This window comes from Physcomitrium patens, chromosome 10 (assembly GCF_059467195.1).
Source record: "Physcomitrium patens ecotype Gransden chromosome 10, ASM5946719v1, whole genome shotgun sequence".
Classification (NCBI taxonomy): domain Eukaryota; kingdom Viridiplantae; phylum Streptophyta; class Bryopsida; order Funariales; family Funariaceae; genus Physcomitrium; species Physcomitrium patens.
Genome location: NC_143419.1, coordinates 13,640,217 through 13,661,027, shown reverse-complemented (window position 1 = coordinate 13,661,027; position 20,811 = coordinate 13,640,217). Strand labels below are relative to the sequence as shown.

General features: G+C 39.4%; 1 protein-coding gene across 1 annotated transcript; it reads left to right on the top strand.

The window, feature by feature from the left end:
- The first annotated feature begins 259 nt into the window (after window positions 1-259).
- LOC112287626 (callose synthase 9) lies at window positions 260-20,545 on the top strand. Its single transcript, XM_024530811.3, has 50 exons — window positions 260-834; window positions 1,475-1,572; window positions 2,069-2,238; window positions 2,537-2,747; window positions 2,878-2,985; window positions 3,403-3,537; window positions 3,865-3,969; window positions 4,156-4,250; window positions 4,542-4,653; window positions 5,050-5,202; window positions 5,385-5,461; window positions 5,637-5,712; window positions 5,941-6,096; window positions 6,310-6,424; window positions 6,710-6,833; window positions 7,036-7,225; window positions 7,376-7,428; window positions 7,625-7,685; window positions 7,861-7,942; window positions 8,079-8,128; window positions 8,501-8,587; window positions 9,024-9,113; window positions 9,468-9,571; window positions 9,825-9,924; window positions 10,254-10,480; window positions 10,740-10,860; window positions 11,275-11,369; window positions 11,523-11,613; window positions 11,850-12,043; window positions 12,188-12,351; window positions 12,763-12,915; window positions 13,499-13,567; window positions 13,977-14,151; window positions 14,375-14,495; window positions 14,702-14,821; window positions 15,203-15,318; window positions 15,567-15,650; window positions 15,797-15,909; window positions 16,087-16,139; window positions 16,566-16,742; window positions 16,880-16,927; window positions 17,107-17,265; window positions 17,508-17,621; window positions 17,748-17,836; window positions 18,046-18,204; window positions 18,381-18,483; window positions 18,707-18,826; window positions 19,095-19,145; window positions 19,623-19,814; window positions 20,097-20,545. Exons 1-50 carry the CDS (start codon window positions 399-401, stop codon window positions 20,331-20,333), a joined length of 6,333 nt encoding a protein of 2,110 aa, XP_024386579.1. The 5' UTR covers window positions 260-398; the 3' UTR covers window positions 20,334-20,545.
- Window positions 20,546-20,811: the final 266 nt, after the last annotated feature.

The following is a 20,811-nucleotide window of genomic DNA, read 5'->3' as shown; positions in this document are numbered from 1 at the left end:
ACCTCGTGCTCTCTCTCTTTCTCTTCCGTTTGGACTCACGTTGCCTACTTGCTTGCAGACTCGACCGACTATGGACCAAAAAATCGGTAGCCGGAACGGGTCTTCAACCCCGCGTCCCCCCCTTTCCTGAGTCTCGTGCCCAGCGTCATCCCATAGCGTACTTCTTGCTGTGGGGATCACTCTCGTTCTCGATGCAGCTGCGCTTACACCTCTTATGTTTCAGTGTTTCGTCATTTGAGTTTTTCTTGCGTGGTAGGTGGATTGCAGGTGGATCGTGATGGATTTTTTTGTTGTTTGTGTTTGGCGAGATTCATCGTGTTGTTTTGGGGTGTGAAGGAGTTGGGGTGAGTTGTAGGGAGGAATTGCGAGGGGGTGTGTGAGTGAGAGTTGGGGTGAGGATGGAGAGGCATCAGGGCGGGAGAGAGAGGAGAGAGAGGATCGAGAGGGGGAGGTCGGAGAGGTCGGAGAGGACGGAGAGGTTTGGGAGGTCGGAGATTTCCGAGGAGTCGGAGGGGTCGTCGGTCTCGCGGAGGGGGAGTGTGAGAGGAAGTGAAGGATCGTCTCGTTTTCGCATGAATGTGGTTCGGAATTGGGAGGAGTTGGTGCGAAAGGCGTTGTGGGCGTATCGGGAGGAGTCAGACGAGTTCGATTCTGGTAGTGATGAAGGAGAAGAAGAGGATGAGGAGGAGAGCGTGGTGCGGAAATCCAGTGGGTGGCGTCAGAAATCTCAATCTTACTCAGTGCCACAATCGCTTGCTCAGCAGACCGGCATTGATGCTGTCATGGCTTTTGCCGAAGAAGTTGATAAGGATCACAGCAACGTTGCTCGCATTTGTACGTGAATCTCCACTCTTTACCCATGCGTTGGTTGAGTGTGGGTTTGGATTTGAATCGTGTTAGTTTAGAGATTCATCCAAAAACTAAGAGGATCAGCCAATTTTCTTCATTTCCGAGGGTTGTGATTGCTAAGCCTTATATATCCTAGTATTTCCTTCTTGAGACAAAGTAAGATGGAGGAAATTGAGGATTCGTAATGTGAATTTTTGTGTCCGCAACTGCATTGGACGACACAGTTCTGTGAGCCTTCATCTTGATACTGATCTAACCCGCATTTAATGAACACGATCTTCTAAAGATATGCAGTCCACCACGATATATTTATTTTTTTATTTTTTTATTTTTTTGCGTGTGTGCTGAAAGTTAAGTTTGTGGAGTGCAATGTGGGCAGTTGTTTCGTAATACATGAGTCGAAATCTGCTTAGTTGATCTCATTTTCTTATCCAAAGGGCACCCTATCTAAGATATGTTCCTCCTTGTCTGTAAGTTAGAAAAGAGATGAAAGCCTTAGTCGAGAGTCCACAGAAAGAGAGCCAGTTTCTCGTTGGTAGTGTCGCACACATCAATACCCCACATTCGTGAATACAGATGTCGACAGAGGACTTGTTGTTAAAAATATTGAGTGGGTGTGGAACAGTGTTTGAGTATGCATACAATTTAACTCAACAGATGGATCCCATGAATCAAGGACGAGGCGTTCTCCAATTCAAATCGGCTTTGAAAGCCGTTCTCATTGTAAGTCATTATACTGCCGCTGAACTTCTTTTGTACGAGCTAATTGCATGAACTTGTTTATGATAATTCCATGGCGAATGCACCTTTTACCCCAGTTTACGACTACGCAAGACAGTGAGCACGAGTGCAAGCGCGTTGTTGCCGTAATTAGAAGTCAATTCATGTGACCCAGAATTGAAATTTAAGAGTCCGATTATGTTGCTCGTTTACATTAAATGATTCTTGCCTACAAAATTACTACAATGCCATCAACGTGGCTAATATCGGTACACAACTTTTGTGTCTTTGTGTTTCAACTATATCGAAGTTTATCATTCCTAAGTTGACACAATGTGATGTCCTTACATAATTTGTTAGCGTCCAGTGGTCTGTACTCTGGAGTTACAAGGATCCCTAGAGTTCTAACGCCTAGGCTGGTTGCAAGCTTGGTAAATGAATTTCCAAGCAAGATACTTACACTAAGTAATTATAATTTGGAATCTTTGGAACAATACAGACCAATCGAATAAAAGCCAATCGCCCGACGCAGCAGACTGACCCAAGTCAAGATGTCAAGATCCTCACTGAGTTTTACAGTATGTACAAGGAGGCACATGACATTGATCATCTTCAAGAACAAGATCGAGCCGCTCGAGAAGGTCATATTCAAGACGGGACTGATGAATAGTATGTTGCTGATACCTATTTCTGTTGATGAAATCTGCATGTTCGTTACGTATGGATTAAAACAAACTGAAGTTTCATATTGCAGTTTGATGCTTGTAGCTGTGTTCTTAGCAGCTGCAACATATTACTATGGGATGGTCGTTTCTTGTTTCAAAACTATCCACACTTTGTTGAACCGGTTACACACAAGCTGATTTTAATTGTATGTGAGCCTGTCATGAAGTGATACATAATGACGTGACAGACGATAAACCGAGCTGCTGCCGTGTGATTAAGCAATGTGGTTTGATTTCCGCAGTCAAGAGTGGAGAGCAGGCAAGCTCAGAAAATTCTATGAAGCTTCAAAGATCTTGAATAGTGCGGTTAAGTACTACCGGCGGTTGAGCGAGTCGGATGTTTCAAATGTGGAAGTAGAACCTCAAGTAGGCTCCAGCATTCGTGATCGGCCTAAAACTGGCCCCACAGCTCCTATTTCATCTGACGTAAAGCCCACAGGTTCTTATGCAGCTGTAAGTTTAATCTACGCTCTGTAGTGCCAGTAGTCGTGGGTAATGCTTTATGTTCATAGTAGAGGCGTTGTGTTTTGAAGGGTGCTTTACTAACGATGGGCTCCGTGAATTGTTTTGTTTTTGTCGTCAGGAAGCAGCATTGGATATTGATGCCAAAAAAATTGATCAGTTCAAAGCCTATAATATATTGCCCTTGGAGTCGACTGGTGTCCCAAACCCTTTTCAGAGTTTTGCCGAGGTTAGATTCTATTTCTTTTCTTGAATTGCAGATTGTTGGATTTGAAAATGATTGAGTTTTGTGATGAGATGTTTGCACGATGCACTTCCCAAGTTGCTTCGGTTACGCTATCGCCTTCTACCCGTGTATACGCACCTTGAATATTAGTAATAAATGTTGTACTCTGAGAACCTTGCTCCCGCATAGTAAACATAACTTTTACATTATTGATTTGATCCGAGGATGCTTTTGGATCGATTCACCCCTCATTTCGCGGGGTTAGAATCGCATGCAGTTACTGTAACGCCCGAAAGGGGTGTGTGGCTCCTAGTGTGTTCACTGTGCTCTTCTAGGGAGTGACTAAGTGTGTCACACAAACTGACAGAAGTTTATTTGGATTAGATGTTTTTGCATTGAATTTTATTGGCATGCCTCCAGGTAGTTGCTGCTACAAAAGCTCTGTACACAACCGAATGGCTGCAGTTTCCACAGTTTGACCGTGGATACTCCAAAAAAGTCGGCAGAGATGTCTTGGACATTTTTGATTTCTTGCACTACGCTTTTTGTTTTCAGGTAAGTGCCCACAGCAAGTGTAAATGCACCTGAAAATATATGTTACTACCATGCGTGCTCAGTTGATGTTTGTTTAGCTACATTTACTGGCTAATACCTCTCCGAACGATTTTCCCTGGATTAAATTTGTCAGACGTAGTGAGGTTGCCTCCTTTCTGTGAAAATAGAGCACAAAAAGAATGTGTATATGCTTGCGAAATTTCAAGTTCATGCATGTTAGGATGTGCAGAGGAGGTTTGCGTTGATGAGTTCAAGCTTCCACAAATTTGTGTTGGTGCATCCTGAGAGAGACATTTTTCTCACTACATCTCCTGTCAATGTTTTCAGAAAGACAATGTGTCAAATCAGCGGGAACATCTTGTTCTTCTCTTGGCTAATGCAGAAACTCGTGCGGACAAACCCTGTAACGGGGCTGCACCTCACAATGCCAAGGTATTTGGTACATTTCTGAAATGTTACTGTTGTCTTCTCAGCCTCAGTTTTACTTTACATCAGTAAGATCATATTTGAAAGTGTAAATTAATAACACCTTGTCCTGAAATCTGTTTCGAGAGCTAGTTGTTTTCTCGTTGGCATTGGAGTTAACAAATCTGAGATATCTTTCATTGTGTAATTAAGTTGGGTGAGAAAGCTATCGAAACAGTTCACGATCGGATCTTAGCAAACTATATGCGGTGGTGTAAATTCCTGAACTTGAACGATCATACTAAATGGTGAGATATTTCTACTTTTCTTGAACCTGGACATCCAGGACTCAATTATTTTCAAATCCAAGATGCTGAAAACTATAATAAAGTGTTTTGTGGTAGTGAAACGTCAGCATCCTTTCCGTGCCTCGTCAATGATAAAATTGTCTGGTAGCTTATATTTACTGTTACTATTTAATCACACCATCTTTCAGGTTATTTATATTTGATGAAGCCATTTATAGTCTGCATCCCAAACTTTAAAATTCTTCCAACAAGGTCAATAATTTTGTTAAGGTTATTCAATTCGGAATGCAGGGCGTCGAATCCTCAAAAGAAACTCTGCTTGACTGCACTTTATCTATTAATTTGGGGTGAAGCGGCGAATGTTCGCTTTCTTCCTGAATGCTTGTGCTACATATTTCATAACGTAAGCTGCATTCAGTTTTCTTCGTTGTGAGCGGAAGTTTTCATAATCATTTGTCTGCAAAGATTAGCGTGTGATTGCTTTTAGTTGCAGTATGCTTAGAGGCTGGACTGCTCGAGGATCATCCAGTGTCTTTGGTCCTCCCTACATCCAATTCAGGCCTGTGGAAAGGGTGTGGCGATGTTAGTTGCATGAACACCCCCTTGGTACATAGTTTATTTCTCGTGTTCGTGATGTCACTCTTGATAACAAGTCGGGATTTGAGTTCGTGGCTTGTTCCCAACATTCTCATTTCAATAGGTTGTAAGCCCATTACCGTGTTTTAATAGCTTTAATTTACATTTAAGTCCACCCCGTTTTACTTAAAAAGCATCATTTGTTTTTGATATCTCGCAACAGATGGCAGATGACTGTTTTTCATTGCTGGAAAAAGATAAGCCTGCGAGGTCAACGGTTACACTTAAAATTGAGGATATTAAAAACTCGGTAACAAATACCGAGTATTTATTCCTTGAGCAGATTATTACACCAGTTTACGAAATTGTGGCTGCGGTAAGCACTGTGGTGCGCTGTACCTCAAATAATTATTAATGTGCCTCATGTACGTGCTAAGTTTAATGATGTCAATCGAGTGCGCCGAAGGACGATTTTTTTTTTTTTTTTTTTTTTTTTTTTTTGTGTGTGTGTGTGTTTTACTTTCGATTCTCATTCTCAGACGTCATGGTTTCATTCAGGAGGCCGCAAATAGTCAACATGGGAAAGTACCACACGGAAGCTGGCGGAATTATGACGATTTTAACGAGTATTTTTGGTAAAGTAATCCATTTCTTCCTGCTCAGAGAACTAGGAAATATTCCTCGCTCTTTTTCCTGTTTTTAAAGGATTGCTCTTCTGGAAATACTGGCTTGAACATTTTGACCGCCGCAAAAGTTCTCCTTCACTTGTTAAGTGTTCTCAATGCATCAGTCTGACTTTGGTGAGTGCAGGCAACCATCTTGCTTTGAACTTGGTTGGCCTTGGAAATTAGAGGCATGTTTCTTCACGAAGCGTGGTGACAAAAAGGTTGGTCATGCTGATTTTTTTCGAGATGTTCATGAGTCTTTTTGTTGTAGCTTGTGCGTTACCTTCGTGTCCGACAATACGACGCCCTTGAACTCCTGCAGCATGCGAAATTTTTGTAGTCATCGAGAGAATTGTTTTGAAGATATCAAACGGCGTAGCTCAATTTGTTTTAGTGTTTGGTATGACTTTGTATTGCGGGGACTAACTTTTATTCTTGATTATGCGCAGACAATCAATTCACGGACAGAATTAGATCCATTGTTGGGGTCTGATTCTCGGAAGGCACCTCCTGTTGGAAAGATTCATTTTGTGGAGCACCGATCCAGTCTCCATTTGTATCATACCTTTCACCGGCTGTGGGTTATGTTAGTTTGTATGCTTCAGGTAATCCTTCCACGTAGAACATAGTTTTTTCTGTCTCAATTGGAGAGTGAGCTTTGATTCCCAAGTAGGCTTTTTTAATCTCTATACCTGAACATCTTAATTTCTGTCGTGATCTGCTTCCTGCATGAAGATAAAAGAATTGCATACTTACAATTTTTTTGTCATGCCTTTCATCTTGGTTAACGATACCGCTCTTCTGGCTTATCTATTCAGATTTTGGCAGTATGGGCATTTTGCAGCGAAAATAGAAAATTAAACTTACATCTTCGAACCATCAAAAAAATGATGAGTGTCGGCCCTACATTTGCTATCATGAAGCTTTTTAAATGTGAGTGGTCCCAGCTAGTAAAATTTGTTGAAGATTACCAAAGAAATATGCAGTCGTGACCTGTATCCTCCTTTTAATCCTCTGTAGCTGGTTGAATTGGTAGTTGATGTGAGATTTTATTGTATTTTAATTCGAAGTGATGTGTTCCCATTTTTCTGACCACTTCGATTCTCTTGCAGAAGATCTGTTTGTTTGTTTTGTTTTGTTTTGATTTTTAAAATTTTTAAATGCTCAACTTTTCGACAGAAAGTGTACTGATTCAAATCATTGCTTAAATTTTTTCAGCAATTTTGGATTTTGTATTTATGTGGGGAGCCATGAAAAGTACTCGGAAGCAGATCGTCTCACGGATGCTAATACGACTGATCTGGCTAATATGCGTATCCAGTGCTCTTGTATTCCTCTATGTGTAAGTATACTACCTTTATATTGCTATTCATCTGCCTTCTTAGTACAAAACATGTGCGTACTGACAAGTTGACTTAGAATGGTTTACACAGTCTTTGACAATATTGTTGGTTATAACAGGCCTGGTATAGTAGGCACAGTGATATTTTAAGACGATCTTAGACTTGTATATCTTGGTGCTGATCAAGAGATTTATTTTGCAGGAAAACTCTACAAGAAGATGCAAGGAATCATTCCTCTACACCTTGGTTTCGACTTTACAGCCTTGTCCTGGGATGTTATGCCGGAGCTCAAGTGTTCTTTGCGTTTCTCTTGCGTCTGCCATTTCTCCGAAAACAATTTGATAGCTGTTCAAATGTTCGAGCGTGTCAATTCATCAAGTGGATTCAAGAGGTACATGTAACTACGTTATATTTCAATCAAGTTATACAGCTACCTCATCCAGTAATATTTCATCTATTGTTTGTTTAAAAGTATTTGAGAAATTAAAGTGACGTTGAGTATGACGGTTTTGGCTGACAAGTACATCTTTCTGTTTATCAGGAAAGATACTATGTTGGACGTGGCATGTATGAAAGAACAAGTGATTACCTGAAGTAGGTTCATCTGCTCAAATTTGCCTTGTTGCCGTCTACGATGTCATTTTAAAAGATACCCTTCGCGTTGCAACGTGACATTCAAATGTGACCTTCATACATGATGTATGTGTAATGTATAAAGGAGATAGGGGTACAACACGTTTTGTGATTTTGATGGAGAGATTCTTTGTGGATTTGTTTTGAACTTGGGTAGGTACTCCCTCTTCTGGATCGTTGTGTTAGCTTGCAAATTTGCATTCACCATGCATTTTCAGGTGGGAATCATGTCCATACTTTTTCAGAGCTCTGTCTACCTGTTAAAACATCTGAATTTCTGATCTTCTTGGCCTTGTCCCTTTTGATGCTCAGTTTAGAAGCTTCTTCCTGAATACATTGAGTTTTGTTATGGAGGGTTTAGAAAATTTGTGCTGTTGGTTCTACATGATGCAGCTTTTGCCCATGGTGGAGCCCACAAGAATCATAGTTGGATTTAAGAATATTACTTATTCTTGGCACAGTTTTGTCTCAAAGGGTATGTCGTTCGTTAATCCACAATATCGAAGTCCATGTATATTTCATTTCAAATTGTTGAAAACGTAATTTCAAGCAACTGCCATAGCTGGCGACAAATGTTGATAATGACTATCTTTGTACTCATGGTCTGGCAGGTAACCACAACGTATTCACTCTCGTATCATTTTGGGCTCCAGTTATAATGGTATATCATTCTCAACAGGGTTTTCTGGAATAATCAGATACGATTTGTTCTGTTTCTTAATACAATCATCTGATGTATTGACTTTCTACAAATATGCTCATGTAAATTTTTTGATGCCATTTTACGAAACTTAGTGATATTACGATTTATCGTCATTTGTACCATGTTAGGTTTTGTCCTTTGTAAATTGTGGTATGTTGCCTGATAATTGATGAAAATGTAGTCCTGTACTACTGTTTCGCAACGTGGACTGGTCAGTGCTCTTTATTCTCCTCAAGGAAGAGAACTTTTGAATTTTGTTGTATTCATGTCTACCATGGTGATTACGCTACATTGGCTTACGATACTTCATTTCCATCTGTTTTTCTTCAGATTTATGTATTGGATGTGCAAGTGTGGTATACTGTAGCATCAGCATTGCTGGGAGGTCTGGAAGGTGCAAGAGACAGACTAGGCGAGGTAATTCCTAAGCTCTAAATAGTCCTCGTCTTTTGAAGTTCCTGAGCAAGTGTGAGGATAGGGATGAGGGTGAGCAATGACTTAGACAAAAACTAGTTTTCACTTCTTGAGCGGGCAGCCTCCATAAGGAAGAAGCTGGGTTGAGTGCTCAAATGTAGCAGGTAGGGTGCCTGATCTTTCTTTTAAAAGAATTGATGAAGAGTCTTTAGGCTCATGACAAAGACTACAGTTGTTGGATCCTTCTGGTATCTTGCAACTGTTATCTATTAACAATTTAGGGGAAGGAATTATTTACAGGTGTTGGGTAGTCTATTTTTTAGTGTCATTTAGTTCTCTCTTACTATCTAGTCAGGGTACAACCTCGTTACACTACGTATCCGGTTCGTAATGAATAAACTAATTTGATCTGTATCATGCTTCCCTTTTGGCTTTTCAGATTCGATCGCTGGACACATTGAGGAATAGATTCCTTTATTTTCCTCAAGAATTTGTGAAAAAAATGGACGCGACCATGGGGGGAAAAAAGGTAATTCTCCTTTTAGCAATGTCATTTGTCTCTGACTAGCTACTTCTCAGAATCTAGTTGTTATATCAAATGGCTCTGGTTTTTTGTCAATACCATCACAGCTCTATTGCTAAACAGCTAACAACAAGACAACATAAGAGAGATACATGTAATTCTCTCTCAGATCTTTATAGTAGATATTAATAGTTGTGGTTTTCCCTGTTCTTCTCAGTTAGCAAATCTAGTGGCACAATTGGATCTCATTATGTGAATCATCTTGGAAATATTAGTAACACTATCATTTGTTCTTGGACTGCGGTGGAATTTCTTTTAATTTTTAATTGGAGATTTCTGTGATGTGCAAACAATATCAAGGCTAAGAGTCGGAGTATCTCGAGTAAGGATGATGCCAGAAGATTCCTTCCCATTTGGAATGCAGTTATCGAAAGCCTCCGAGAGGAAGACCTCTTGAGCAACACGTATGTTGGACGTCACTTTGCATCTAATCGTGTGTTCTTAGTCGTTTGTAGTTGTCCTTTGCTGTCGAGTACAGATGGACCTGCTTGTTCTCGTTGGATTGCTCATGAATTTCAGAAATTTGACATGAAAGAAGATCCCGTTCTAAATTTCTGTAGATATCTTTGTTACTAGTAAAGGTTTTCTCATTGATCTGCTGGAATAGTGTCCAGTTTTTCTGAAAATAGATGAAGCTGCTTATGCTCTTTCTTGTAGTGAACGCCTTATGCTGGAGATGCCACCAAATAGTCGCACTTATCCTAACGGAAAAGAGGATACTCAGATGTGCTGGCCGCTATTTCTCGTTGCTAACAAGGTATCAAAGCTATAGTTGTCTTAGCGCTTGTATTTTCCTGACTTTGTCTTTGAGTTCATTTTAATGATACATTTTGTAAGTCTTTCTTGTCTTTTGGTTGTTGGTGATAATAAGATATTTAAAAATGTAGCATCTCAAGATTGCCATAAAACGTTCTCAAGCTTGATCATATGCTCCGCTTTACATATGAACATAATTTTTCAGTATTTCCACTGTATTATGCTTGAGTCTTTAACATGTAGGCACTACACGACAGTATTAATCTTTTTGCGTCATGAAATTTCTTATCACCAAGATAATTTAATGGCCATGTGTTTTTGAGGAGGCAGGTTCAAATCGCAGTTGATACTGCTGCTGATGAAGTGAAGAAGAGCAAGGAGAGGGATTTTCATCTTGCTCCTAGTTTTACTGAAGTGAGCAGGGGTGACTATCAAATCGAACTCTGGGAGAAGGTTTCAAGTGATGAATTCACGAAATTTGCCATAGAGGAGAGCTTTCATACTTTAGAGCAGCTGTTGCTTTCTTTATTCAGAGAAAATGACAATCCATGGCTATGGTAAATACTTGAAATATCTAGAGCATTGTCTTTTGAGAGCTATACTGGTCAAGGAAACAGTATAGTAGGTTATGTATTATTCCTTTTTATGTTTTCTTGATTGAATTCAAATATATTTAATTTCTTGAATCATACTTGAAACAAATTGAACTTGAAAATCGAGATTTTTAATCCAATTTCTACCTAGTGAATTCAAGTTCGTGATTGGGATCGTGCAGGGAAGAGAAAATTTTGATGTGTTTTATTGTGATTGATCCAGGTTACAGAGACTATTTGGAGATGTCAGAGCAAAAGTTGCTGCTGGAGGATTTGTAATTCAATATAACATAGAGAAGCTACCCTTAGTAGTGAAGAAGCTTGCAGACCTGACTAAACATCTGGTGAGTGATCATCGAAGTGAGCTTGTGAGCAACAACTTGTCACTAGCCTCACACATCCGATTATCTAGAAATACCATCCGTTTGTTTTCTGGTTTTTCTAATTTCATCGCTGAATTATTGACTTGTGCTAACTATGCTAATCCTAGATTTTGCATTTTTGATGATTATGAATTCCATGCTGAAACATCAATTTGGTAATTATACAATTTTAGAACTTGATAATTGATGAAGGATGCAGTGTAGCCCAGATTTAACTGTCCAAGTCAGAACAGGATTTGTCACTGATTATGGACTCCTCTGTTGTTGAGATTGTTGACGTTTAGAAGCTTCCCTTTTTGTGAAAGCCATGTTTATGTTCGCATTGTTATGCCCATTTTTTCTGTCCAGCACAAACCTGACAGAAATTGGTTGCAGGCTGGAGAAGAAAATGAAGAACGCCGGAAGGCGTCGATATCATTGTTGGACGAACTTGCCAGAATTGTGATGAACGACATGCTAAACTTAAACGGGTACAGTACAGTGAATGGTTTCATCATTGCTTATCAGTTTTGATACTTTTTCAAAGTTTATTCAAGGATGTAAGATTCATTTGCTTTTTTACATGGAGTAGTGGTTTTGCGTATTAATTTCTGTAAATTATTGCTCCTTTTCTCTGTTTGCAGGAATGACATACCCTCTGATTTCTTACGTTTCAAAAAGCTTATACAGGAAGGTCGATTTTTTAAAAATTTGATCTGGCCTGACGAAGCATGGGTATAGTCATTCTTGCATTTTGGAAGCTTGCAAATTTAGTATAATTTTTTAGTAGCTGTCTATTCTTAAGAGTTTTATTTTTCTCATGTTTTTATTTGTTTATTTATCTTACTCTCATTAGTAAAGCGCTCCGATACTTGTGCGTAGCCGTTTGGGCCGTTATTTCTTTCTCACCTTTGCTTTGCAAGTTATTATTCACTGAAATTCTCATCATTCAACTCACCATTTTGATTCAGCGAAAGCGAGCAGATCGACTTCAAAATATTTTTAAAATACATACATACTTTGACAAGGATCGAAATAAGAAGACCTACGATACACATACTGTTCCCAAGAATTTGGAGGCTAGGCGTCGCTTAGAGTTTTTCACGAATTCTCTGTTTATGAATATGCCTGACGCTCGACCTGTCGCCAAAATGTTCGCTTTTTGGTAAGTACTGAACTACGAATGAGTACAAGCATTTTGATTATTTGTTTGGCCCTCAGGTTTGAATTGAACTTTCTTTGAATTCCAGTCCTGTCGTAGTCAGAGATGTAGAAATAGAGTCCAACATTTGTGTGGTGATATGTGCAGTGTTTTCACACCTTACTACTCAGAAGAAGTCATGTTTGACATCAAAAAAAGGGATGGCAAAAAAAAGTATGATAAGCCCAAGAAGGACTCTGACATCAAAGAACTTGACGTAAAAAATGAGGATGGAATCACTATACTGGAATACCTTAAAACGATATACCCTGGTAAAGTTCTGGTCCCATCGAATTTTATTACGATTGTCATTAGCAGAGAATATCAGCTTTTCAAAAAGTCAGGCTTTAAATAATTTTGCATAACCTACTAAACTAACCGCATTCCGTCCCCACAAGCCAATTACATTCCCCAAGCTGGAAACTAGTCATTGTGCAATTAGAAGGAAGGATCTATCGTGTCACCAATTTATTCCTGGCATTCACTATTTCGTGGTTGATGCCTATACACAAAAGGAAGACCACAAATTTACGTGGCTTGTTTACAGAAATTGTAACAAGGTTATTTCTATTCTGCATGCAACACTTTTGTGTACTTTTGTCACTTCTAGACCATATAAGGATCTTAGATGCATTTCTTATCATTTTATTGCAATTTTGATAATCTCTGTTGCTCGTAAGCAGACGAATGGAAAAATTTCCTCCAGAGGTTGGGACTCACTGAGGGAACGTTCCACTCACACGTGTGGCCAGATTCTGCAAAAGGGCAAAAATCTGACACCATACTGAAATTACGGTTATGGGCTTCATATCGTGGTCAGACTTTGGCTAGAACAGGTAAACCCTTCCTCCAAGTGCTAGAACACCTCAAACGATTCTTTTTTAATCATTTGCAGAATAAATTTGGGTCAGCATGAATATCTCTGTAAATTTTAGATGTAACTTATTCAATGAAGCTTCAGTGGTCAAATTGATACTTCACTATTTACTTAAGGTTTATCTAATGCTGAAAGATCCACTGAGAAAATGGAATTATACTTGGTGTCAAATTAACCTTGATAATTCATATCTTTGGAAATCGCTTGTGTTTCGGTTTTACAAAGAATACGACATGGATAAGTTAATGGAACACATCTTACACTGATGTTTTCCATTGAGTATTGGAATCAGTACTATTTGGAAACTCTTGAACTGCAGCCCGTTTTGCAAGAAAACCATTGAAGTACCTGAAGACAAAGTATCGAGTACAAATCTCTAATTTATCTGTTCTCTAGTTTCTAACTTCGAGAACTATTATTCAATTATTCCCGTTTTTTTGTAATGTGTTATGTGCATTGTTAGTTTTTAGGAACTGCATAGCATCGCTACCTACAGTATGCATCTGATCGTCTGTTTTGGGTTTTGGTGTGGTGTTTTGTAGTTCGAGGCATGATGTATTACAAAAAGGCTTTAGAACTTCAAGCAGAGCTTGAAAGAAGTTCTGTTTCAGGTGCGTTCCTCAGCTTTGATGTTCTCTTGAGCGAGATCGCATGTTTATCACATGGTTTCTATATGTTTTTACTGGTCATCTGTATTTAAATTGACTCCCTCGACCTGCAATGCACTTGTTCTCCATGATTGTGGAGATCATGACGCCCATGAAGTGTATTGAGTTTTCACAAAGTACAATATTTTACATTTTGTAGTGTAGTTTCTTTTCATGCGTAAATTTTTCAGAGTCTTGCCATGTCCCACCTTATGAACTTAGAACTTTTTATGTGAAAAAGTTTTATGTGCGTATTGTGTGTTCGTGTTGATAGTCACGTGTCAACTTTTCATCTCTGCATCATCTCATTCACCGCACGTTATTTTTTGCTTCAATGTAATAACTCGAAACTGGATCGTTTTGAAACATGCAGATCCTGAAAGAGGAGTGCCCTCGTCATCAGTTCATAATCAACGTGACTTGTTGCAGCGGACCCCCCAAGCTCAGGCAGACCTCAAATTCGTGTATCTTGTATCGTGTCAGATATACGGTGATCAAAAGCAAAAGGGCCTCGCTCAAGCTAAAGACATTCTCTATTTAATGCAACAGTAAGTTTCAAAATGGATATTAGAGGATCTTAACTTATACTCAATTCTGTCAACGACTTAACGATGATACTTGAGAATAAGTTCTATTCACGATTATGAATTTCCTGGTCAATTATTTTCTTCATTTGTCTTACACAGATGTGGTGTTACTTTGAATTCACCTTATTGACATAACGGTGAATTAAGCTCATGGATGCTAACATGGTTCGTGGATTTCTACTAGGAATGAATCCTTGAGAGTCGCGTACGTAGATACTGTCAATGGGGAATTAGGTGCAAAGAGCAAGACTACATACTACTCGAAGTTGGTGAAAGTAGACAAAATGGATAAAGGAAAAGATCAGGTTATTTCTTGTATTCAACTACTTGTATTTATCTTTGGTCCAGCCAGTACACACAACTGATTGCATAACGGAGAGTAGACGCTTCTTCTCCTCTTTAGCATGTATTTGCCTCTAATCTTAACCCAGTATTCAGTGTGTTATTATATTGTTCAGATATGAGATGACAATGTTCGTTGTTTCTCAAATATTTATGTACTGGGTTGCAGGTAATTTACTCAGTTAAGCTTCCTGGGCCATTTAAACTTGGAGAGGGAAAACCAGAGAACCAAAATCATGCCATTATATTCAGTCGGGGGGATGCTGTTCAAACTATTGATATGAACCAGGTTTGATGCCCTTCTTTTCTCCTTGTCCTCACTCTCTTTGTAGATGCATCTAAATTTTTCTCTGGATTATGGTAAATTTTTTTCTCTAAACATCGATGGGGATTCAGCATATAATTCTCTGAAACCGCGAAATTTTACATTTTGTGAGGGTAATTCTAGGCAGATGATGATTGGAGGCATATGTAGACTTTGTATTTCGATTATGCAGAGGATCTTTAGCTGTGATAATTTGTTCCTTTTCCTTGCGTATTACGGTCTCGTATTATGTCTACTCTGGGATAAGCATTCAAATAATTGTGCATCTTGTTATCCTATACCTTTTAGTTTCTTAGAAATAGACTCTTCATTAAATCTTTCAAGTCTGATCGTGATGCTACATAGGACAACTACCTTGAGGAAGCTTTCAAGGTGCGAAACTTGCTAGAAGAGTTTGATAAGGTTCATGGGCGAAACCCCCCCACAATCCTCGGTGTTCGTGAGCATGTTTTCACAGGAAGGTACAAATAGCATTTAAGCTGGTGATCAGCAATCTTGTGTTTGCTGTGTTTTTTGCAGTTATTGTAGTTTGTGACAGAATTAGCTTTGACTTGTAAAAGTATGTCGCTCGCAAAAATTTCCATCACCAGAAATAATTGTAATCAATTTGAGATATGTGGTTGATTTGAAATGTGATGGACTCCACGTAGTTGTGACATGTTCTCCTATGCGTTCTACTTGGTTACTCATCGTTGACTATGTGGTTCAGTGTTTCTTCACTGGCGTGGTTTATGTCCATGCAAGAAGCCAGCTTTGTAACACTTGGGCAGCGAGTGCTTGCCAGACCTCTGAAGTAAGTAGTACATGATTCTGTTTTACTAAATTGATGGAAGCATGGTGTTTGACGCAACAAAGGTTGTTTCATTGCACTCACTTTTCAAATTTCATAAGCAGTAGACTTTTGAATGCGCTGAGCTTACGGTTAATAATTAAATTCAGGGTGAGGATGCACTACGGCCACCCAGATATCTTCGATAGGATTTTTCATTTTACTACTGGTGGTGTAAGTAAAGCATCATGCGGCATCAATCTTAGTGAAGACATCTTCGCAGGTATTGCGTCAACGCTCTTCGCAAGGCTCCAGAGGCCGGCTGGCCATCCCTTCTGTGAGACGCATTATTTATCCTGTTCTTGTTCTATTTGGATCATGCGTGCAAGTTCTGAGGGTGACATTCATCAAGTGCAGCTGGTTTAATTTTACCTTGTTTATGACTTCAAATTCTTTTCAGGATTCAACACTACTCTTAGACAGGGCAACGTCACTCATCATGAATACATTCAGGTTTGTCTTCTTTCCATATTGACTTCAGAGATGCGCTTAATTAGTATTCATCCTTAAAGCCTCAGTGACCAAGCTGGTCACTATTTAAAGCTGTAGGTCAGCAAGTTTACATTTCAATATAAACTTGGCCTTGTCAACCCATATTGCTAAGTATGAAGGCCCGACGAGTTATCCAATCTTTGGAAATTCATATGTCTAGGTGCCTACTAATTTGAAACTTCCTGGGTTGCCGCATTTTCTGTTCCTATCACATGATAGTTTGAGGTTTTACGGCGTTGAAGGTCTTTCGATGTCCAGCTACTTTGTAGTTACTTGCCCTTGTTCGTTTCAACTACGCATGTGGTAATGCAATCACTATTTTTCCGTGTAAAGCATTAAAATAGAACGAACCACCAGCTACGTTTTATTGTGATTTTATTTGTCCAGGTTGGGAAGGGACGAGATGTTGGTCTGAACCAAATAGCTATGTTCGAGGCTAAGGTGGCTAGCGGAAATGGAGAGCAATTACTTGCCCGTGATCTTTATAGGCTTGGCCAGCTGCTTGATTTCCCTCGTATGCTTTCATTCTTTTTCACATCAGTTGGCTATTATGTCACCACCATGGTATGTCCCTTTTCTACCATATTCATTAGTTTCTTAGCAATCTACTTCTATTTGGTTAAAACGGTCACATGGTATTAATATTCGTGGAAACTTAACGTGTTGTAATACTAGACTCTTGCAATCTGCTTGTGACACAGATGACAGTTTTGACGCTATACGCCTTTTTATATGGGAAAGCTTACTTGGTGAGTCATTTACCTTTATATTTTGAGTTGGATTTTGGCTTGAATTGTGATGACCGTCATCCTTTTGTTTCCATGGAAGCCTGTGTTGCCTCCGTTTCCTGCGAGAGTGTGCATTTATGAGAGAAAATCAGTTTCATTGTGTAGCATTCTGATGTTTTTAAATCTGCTGTGTCTGTCAGGCACTATCAGGTGTAGACGCATCTTTGAAATCCCTTAACGACATTCTCGGAAACGAAGCATTGCAATCAGTTCTGGCCTCTCAATTTTTATTTCAGATTGGAGTGTTCACAGCAATTCCTATGATAGTAAATTTAGTACTGGAGCAAGGCATACGAAAGGTGCGTGTTGGAGTCATTTTCTGCCCCTTAAGACATGGAGCTAACAGCAGAGTCTGCGAACAACTAAAAATTCCCAACATATGCTGTGGTTGAATTGCCATGATATGGCACTTGGTCTGCATGAAGCGCCAGCTGCGTAGATACATATGACTCATAAAGTTGTAATCAGGAAATAAAGGGTGAGAATGATTCGATTCTAATCATTGAGGCCATGAGTACTGACCTTGGGTGGTCATGTGCAGGCTATTATGAGCTTCTGTACTATGCAGCTACAGTTGGCATCAGTATTTTTTACTTTCTCCCTGGGCACTCGTACACACTATTTTGGGCGTATTGTACTCCATGGAGGTGCAAAGGTATCAACTATTCTCAGTTTACTTCGCTTTTCTGATGGTTTTTGACTATGTGGTATCTATTCATACAGGTTTTCGAGCTTGATGATGTAATGTTTGAGAATAAATAGTAAAGCGTGGGCTATGCAGTATCTCGCGACTGGACGGGGTTTTGTTGTCAGGCATATCAAATTTCGAGATAATTATCGGTTGTTCTCTCGCAGTCATTTCACTAAAGCGTAAGTGTCTCTAAGCGTGAACTTACTGATTACTGGTTTAGAATGGATCTTATTTTATTTCATTTTATTTCCGTGATTGTGGAAAATAATTTTGTTTTTATGGCTAATAGCTATGAAGAACCGTAGTTCTTGTTGAAGTATTGGACCACCTTAAGGAAGTTCATTTATTCTGCTATTATGGTTTCATCTGAGTTTTCTGTTGTTTGCAGGTTTGAGATCATCCTGCTCTTGGTCATCTATCTGGCTTATGGTGCTCAAAATCGTTCATCAGTTACTTACATTTTGCTCACATTCAGTTCCTGGTTCCTGGCGCTTTCGTGGCTCTTTGCGCCATATGTTTTCAACCCATCTGGCTTCGAATGGCAGAAGTAAGCACTACAGCTCTTGTTTTCGTTTTGTATTGATCAATGTCATGATGTCTGCCATTCATTTGTAAGCAACAAGTGTTACATGATAGTTTGTGTCCTCTGAGGTCTTACGTTGTAGGAGTGGTCTTTCGCTCAATAATCTATTTGGTCTTACAAAATGTAAAATTTTGATACAGGACAGTGGACGATTTTGGGGATTGGCAAAAGTGGATTCTATACAAAGACGGTATTGGTGTGAATAGTGAGACTAGTTGGGAAACTTGGTGGCTTGATGAACAGGTAAGATGTTCCTCATGGGTAGGCTAAATAAATGACTGTACGACATCTTATCGCAGTTCGCTGACATAGGTGATACCACCAAGTCCATTCTACACCTGCCCGCTGGTTCTGTCGATAACTAGCAGTCACATGGTTCATAACTTTAAATTTATGGCAATTCCACACTAGAGAGTTTACGAGAATGAAAACGAGAATTTAACAATGACCATGGTTGATTTTTCAGTCCCATCTTCGCACAACTGCTGGAAAATTTTGGGAGATCGTTTTTTCACTGCGATTTTTCTTCTTCCAGTATGGTGTCTCCTATCATCTCGATGTATTCCAAGGAAGCACCAGCATAATGGTATAGAGTTCTTCAGATGTTAATTCTCATTTCTATTTTTCATTTGTTTTGAATGATTTTAGTGTCTATCAATGCCATCCAAAAGATTCATTATCAGAAATTGCGAAGTACGTTAGATGGACCTCGCATGCATGACAGTGATGGTTTTAGGGTATGATCCAATGTAGAAAAGGCACGGCATATATTATCTCCAATATATTTGTTTAACCCGGACCTCATCATTGGATTATCTCGTATGTAATTTTTTGAGATACTGCTGGCACTGCAGGTGTATGTTTACTCTTGGATAACGTTGTGTGGTTGCGTGGCGATTTTCACGGTATGCTCTTTTTTTATTTTTATGTAATCATGAGATTCTTCTGACGTTATCCTTTAGGGAATGCCACTATGATGTCATATCAGCTTATAAATGGTTGTATGTAAATTGGTGCAACACTTGTAGTTTTCAACTTTCTTGGTTTAATGCATTGGAGCCTTATTGCTCAATTTTTAGCCACATTATCTCTTACGAGAGGATTTCTACACGAGAGATCTCTTACGAGAGCATGCCCTAATAAAAACATGTCAGAGTCGATCCCTAGTGCGACTCCATATGACTTTGCTCATGATTCACAGTATCACTTCACTAATAGCATATCATGGGAATTGCATTGCCTAGTGGAATTGATAGCTCGGAAACAAACTACATAATGTTTTGGACATTTTCAGACTATCCTGAGCCGCCTTCATAGCCTCTTCCAGGGACTCATTGTGCTGGTAAAATCTCATTCTTGACAACTCATCTTGGAGAATGCAGGTATTTTCTTCAAGTACAGCCATTGCATTAAAGCATTCGCACCGACACTTCACCGTCCGGCTGTTTCAAGCGGCGCTGTTTGTGCTCCTTATTGGAGGAGTAATTGTGGCAATCGCTCTTTCTCCTCTAGCTGTCACTGATTGTCTTGCTGTGGCCCTTGCGATTGTTCCAACTGGCTGGGGTATTATCTCTGTGAGTTATCTTACTTCTCTCATCCGTCACTTATTATATCGAACTCATTTTCATAGCTATACACCAGTGTCTCATTCCTGATGGTTTTGGTTTTGATTGAATGGTATCCACAGTTTAAATCGAGGTACCTGAGGAATGGATGTTGCTACATTTTTAACAGTTTTCTTGATTTTTATGCTTGTACATCAAGGGATTCTGAGAGGAAATGATTTGAATGAACTGGGACATGTTCATGACGGCTGAAAAAACGTATTTGGCTAATTCGCTTTTTGATATGTACAGATTGCTGTCGTATTCCAACCTCAGTTGAAGGGCTTTAAAATTTGGTATTCAGTGAAAGAGATCGCTCGGTTGTATGATATGTGTATGGGTTTGATCATTTTCATTCCCATTGCCGTATTGTCATGGTTCCCCTTCTTCTCCCTTCTCCAAACGCGCCTTGTCTTCAACCAAGCATTTAGTCGAGGTCTTGAGATTTCTCTCCTTTTGGCTGGTAATCGTGCGAATGCCAGTGTTTAGATCTAATTTTTAGTGAATAGTAGTTCACTAGATGAGCTACTTTTCTTATGTGGACTAGCTGCATGATCATTTTTCTTTTACTGGATTTACGTAGAATGCAATTCAAGATATCCAGTGTGTGGCTGTAGGATTTATTCCAGGTAAAGCAGCTGTTGTTGAAACATTTTCCTTTCACATGACTAAGCACTCTAGAGAGGACTATTTTGCCACAATGGATCCTGATACGGTGATGCTGAAGAGTTCTGACTATTGTTTCACACTTACGGAGCACGAACTTTTGTGTTTCCGTTTCAAGCATGTCAAAGTGCTCCGGGAATGTCTCATCGATCAAAGTGCTCCGGGAATGTCTCATCGATGGATGTGACGCATCCATGATAAGTGGCATCATCACATGCAGACAAAAGCATTTTATAAGTTCTAAGCACAAAAACATGTAGATGAGTCTCACATCTGAAGAATGATTCCATAATGTGGAAAC

Coding starts and splice junctions, on each gene's coding strand:
- LOC112287626 (XM_024530811.3), top strand. CDS start 399: ATGGAGAGGCATCAGGGCGGGAGAGAGAGGAGAGAGAGGATCGAGAGG. Junction 12,352..12,762: donor CCTTAAAACGATATACCCTG/GTAAAGTTCTGG, acceptor GCTCGTAAGCAG/ACGAATGGAAAAATTTCCTC. Junction 16,140..16,565: donor CTCATCATGAATACATTCAG/GTTTGTCTTCTT, acceptor TTATTTGTCCAG/GTTGGGAAGGGACGAGATGT.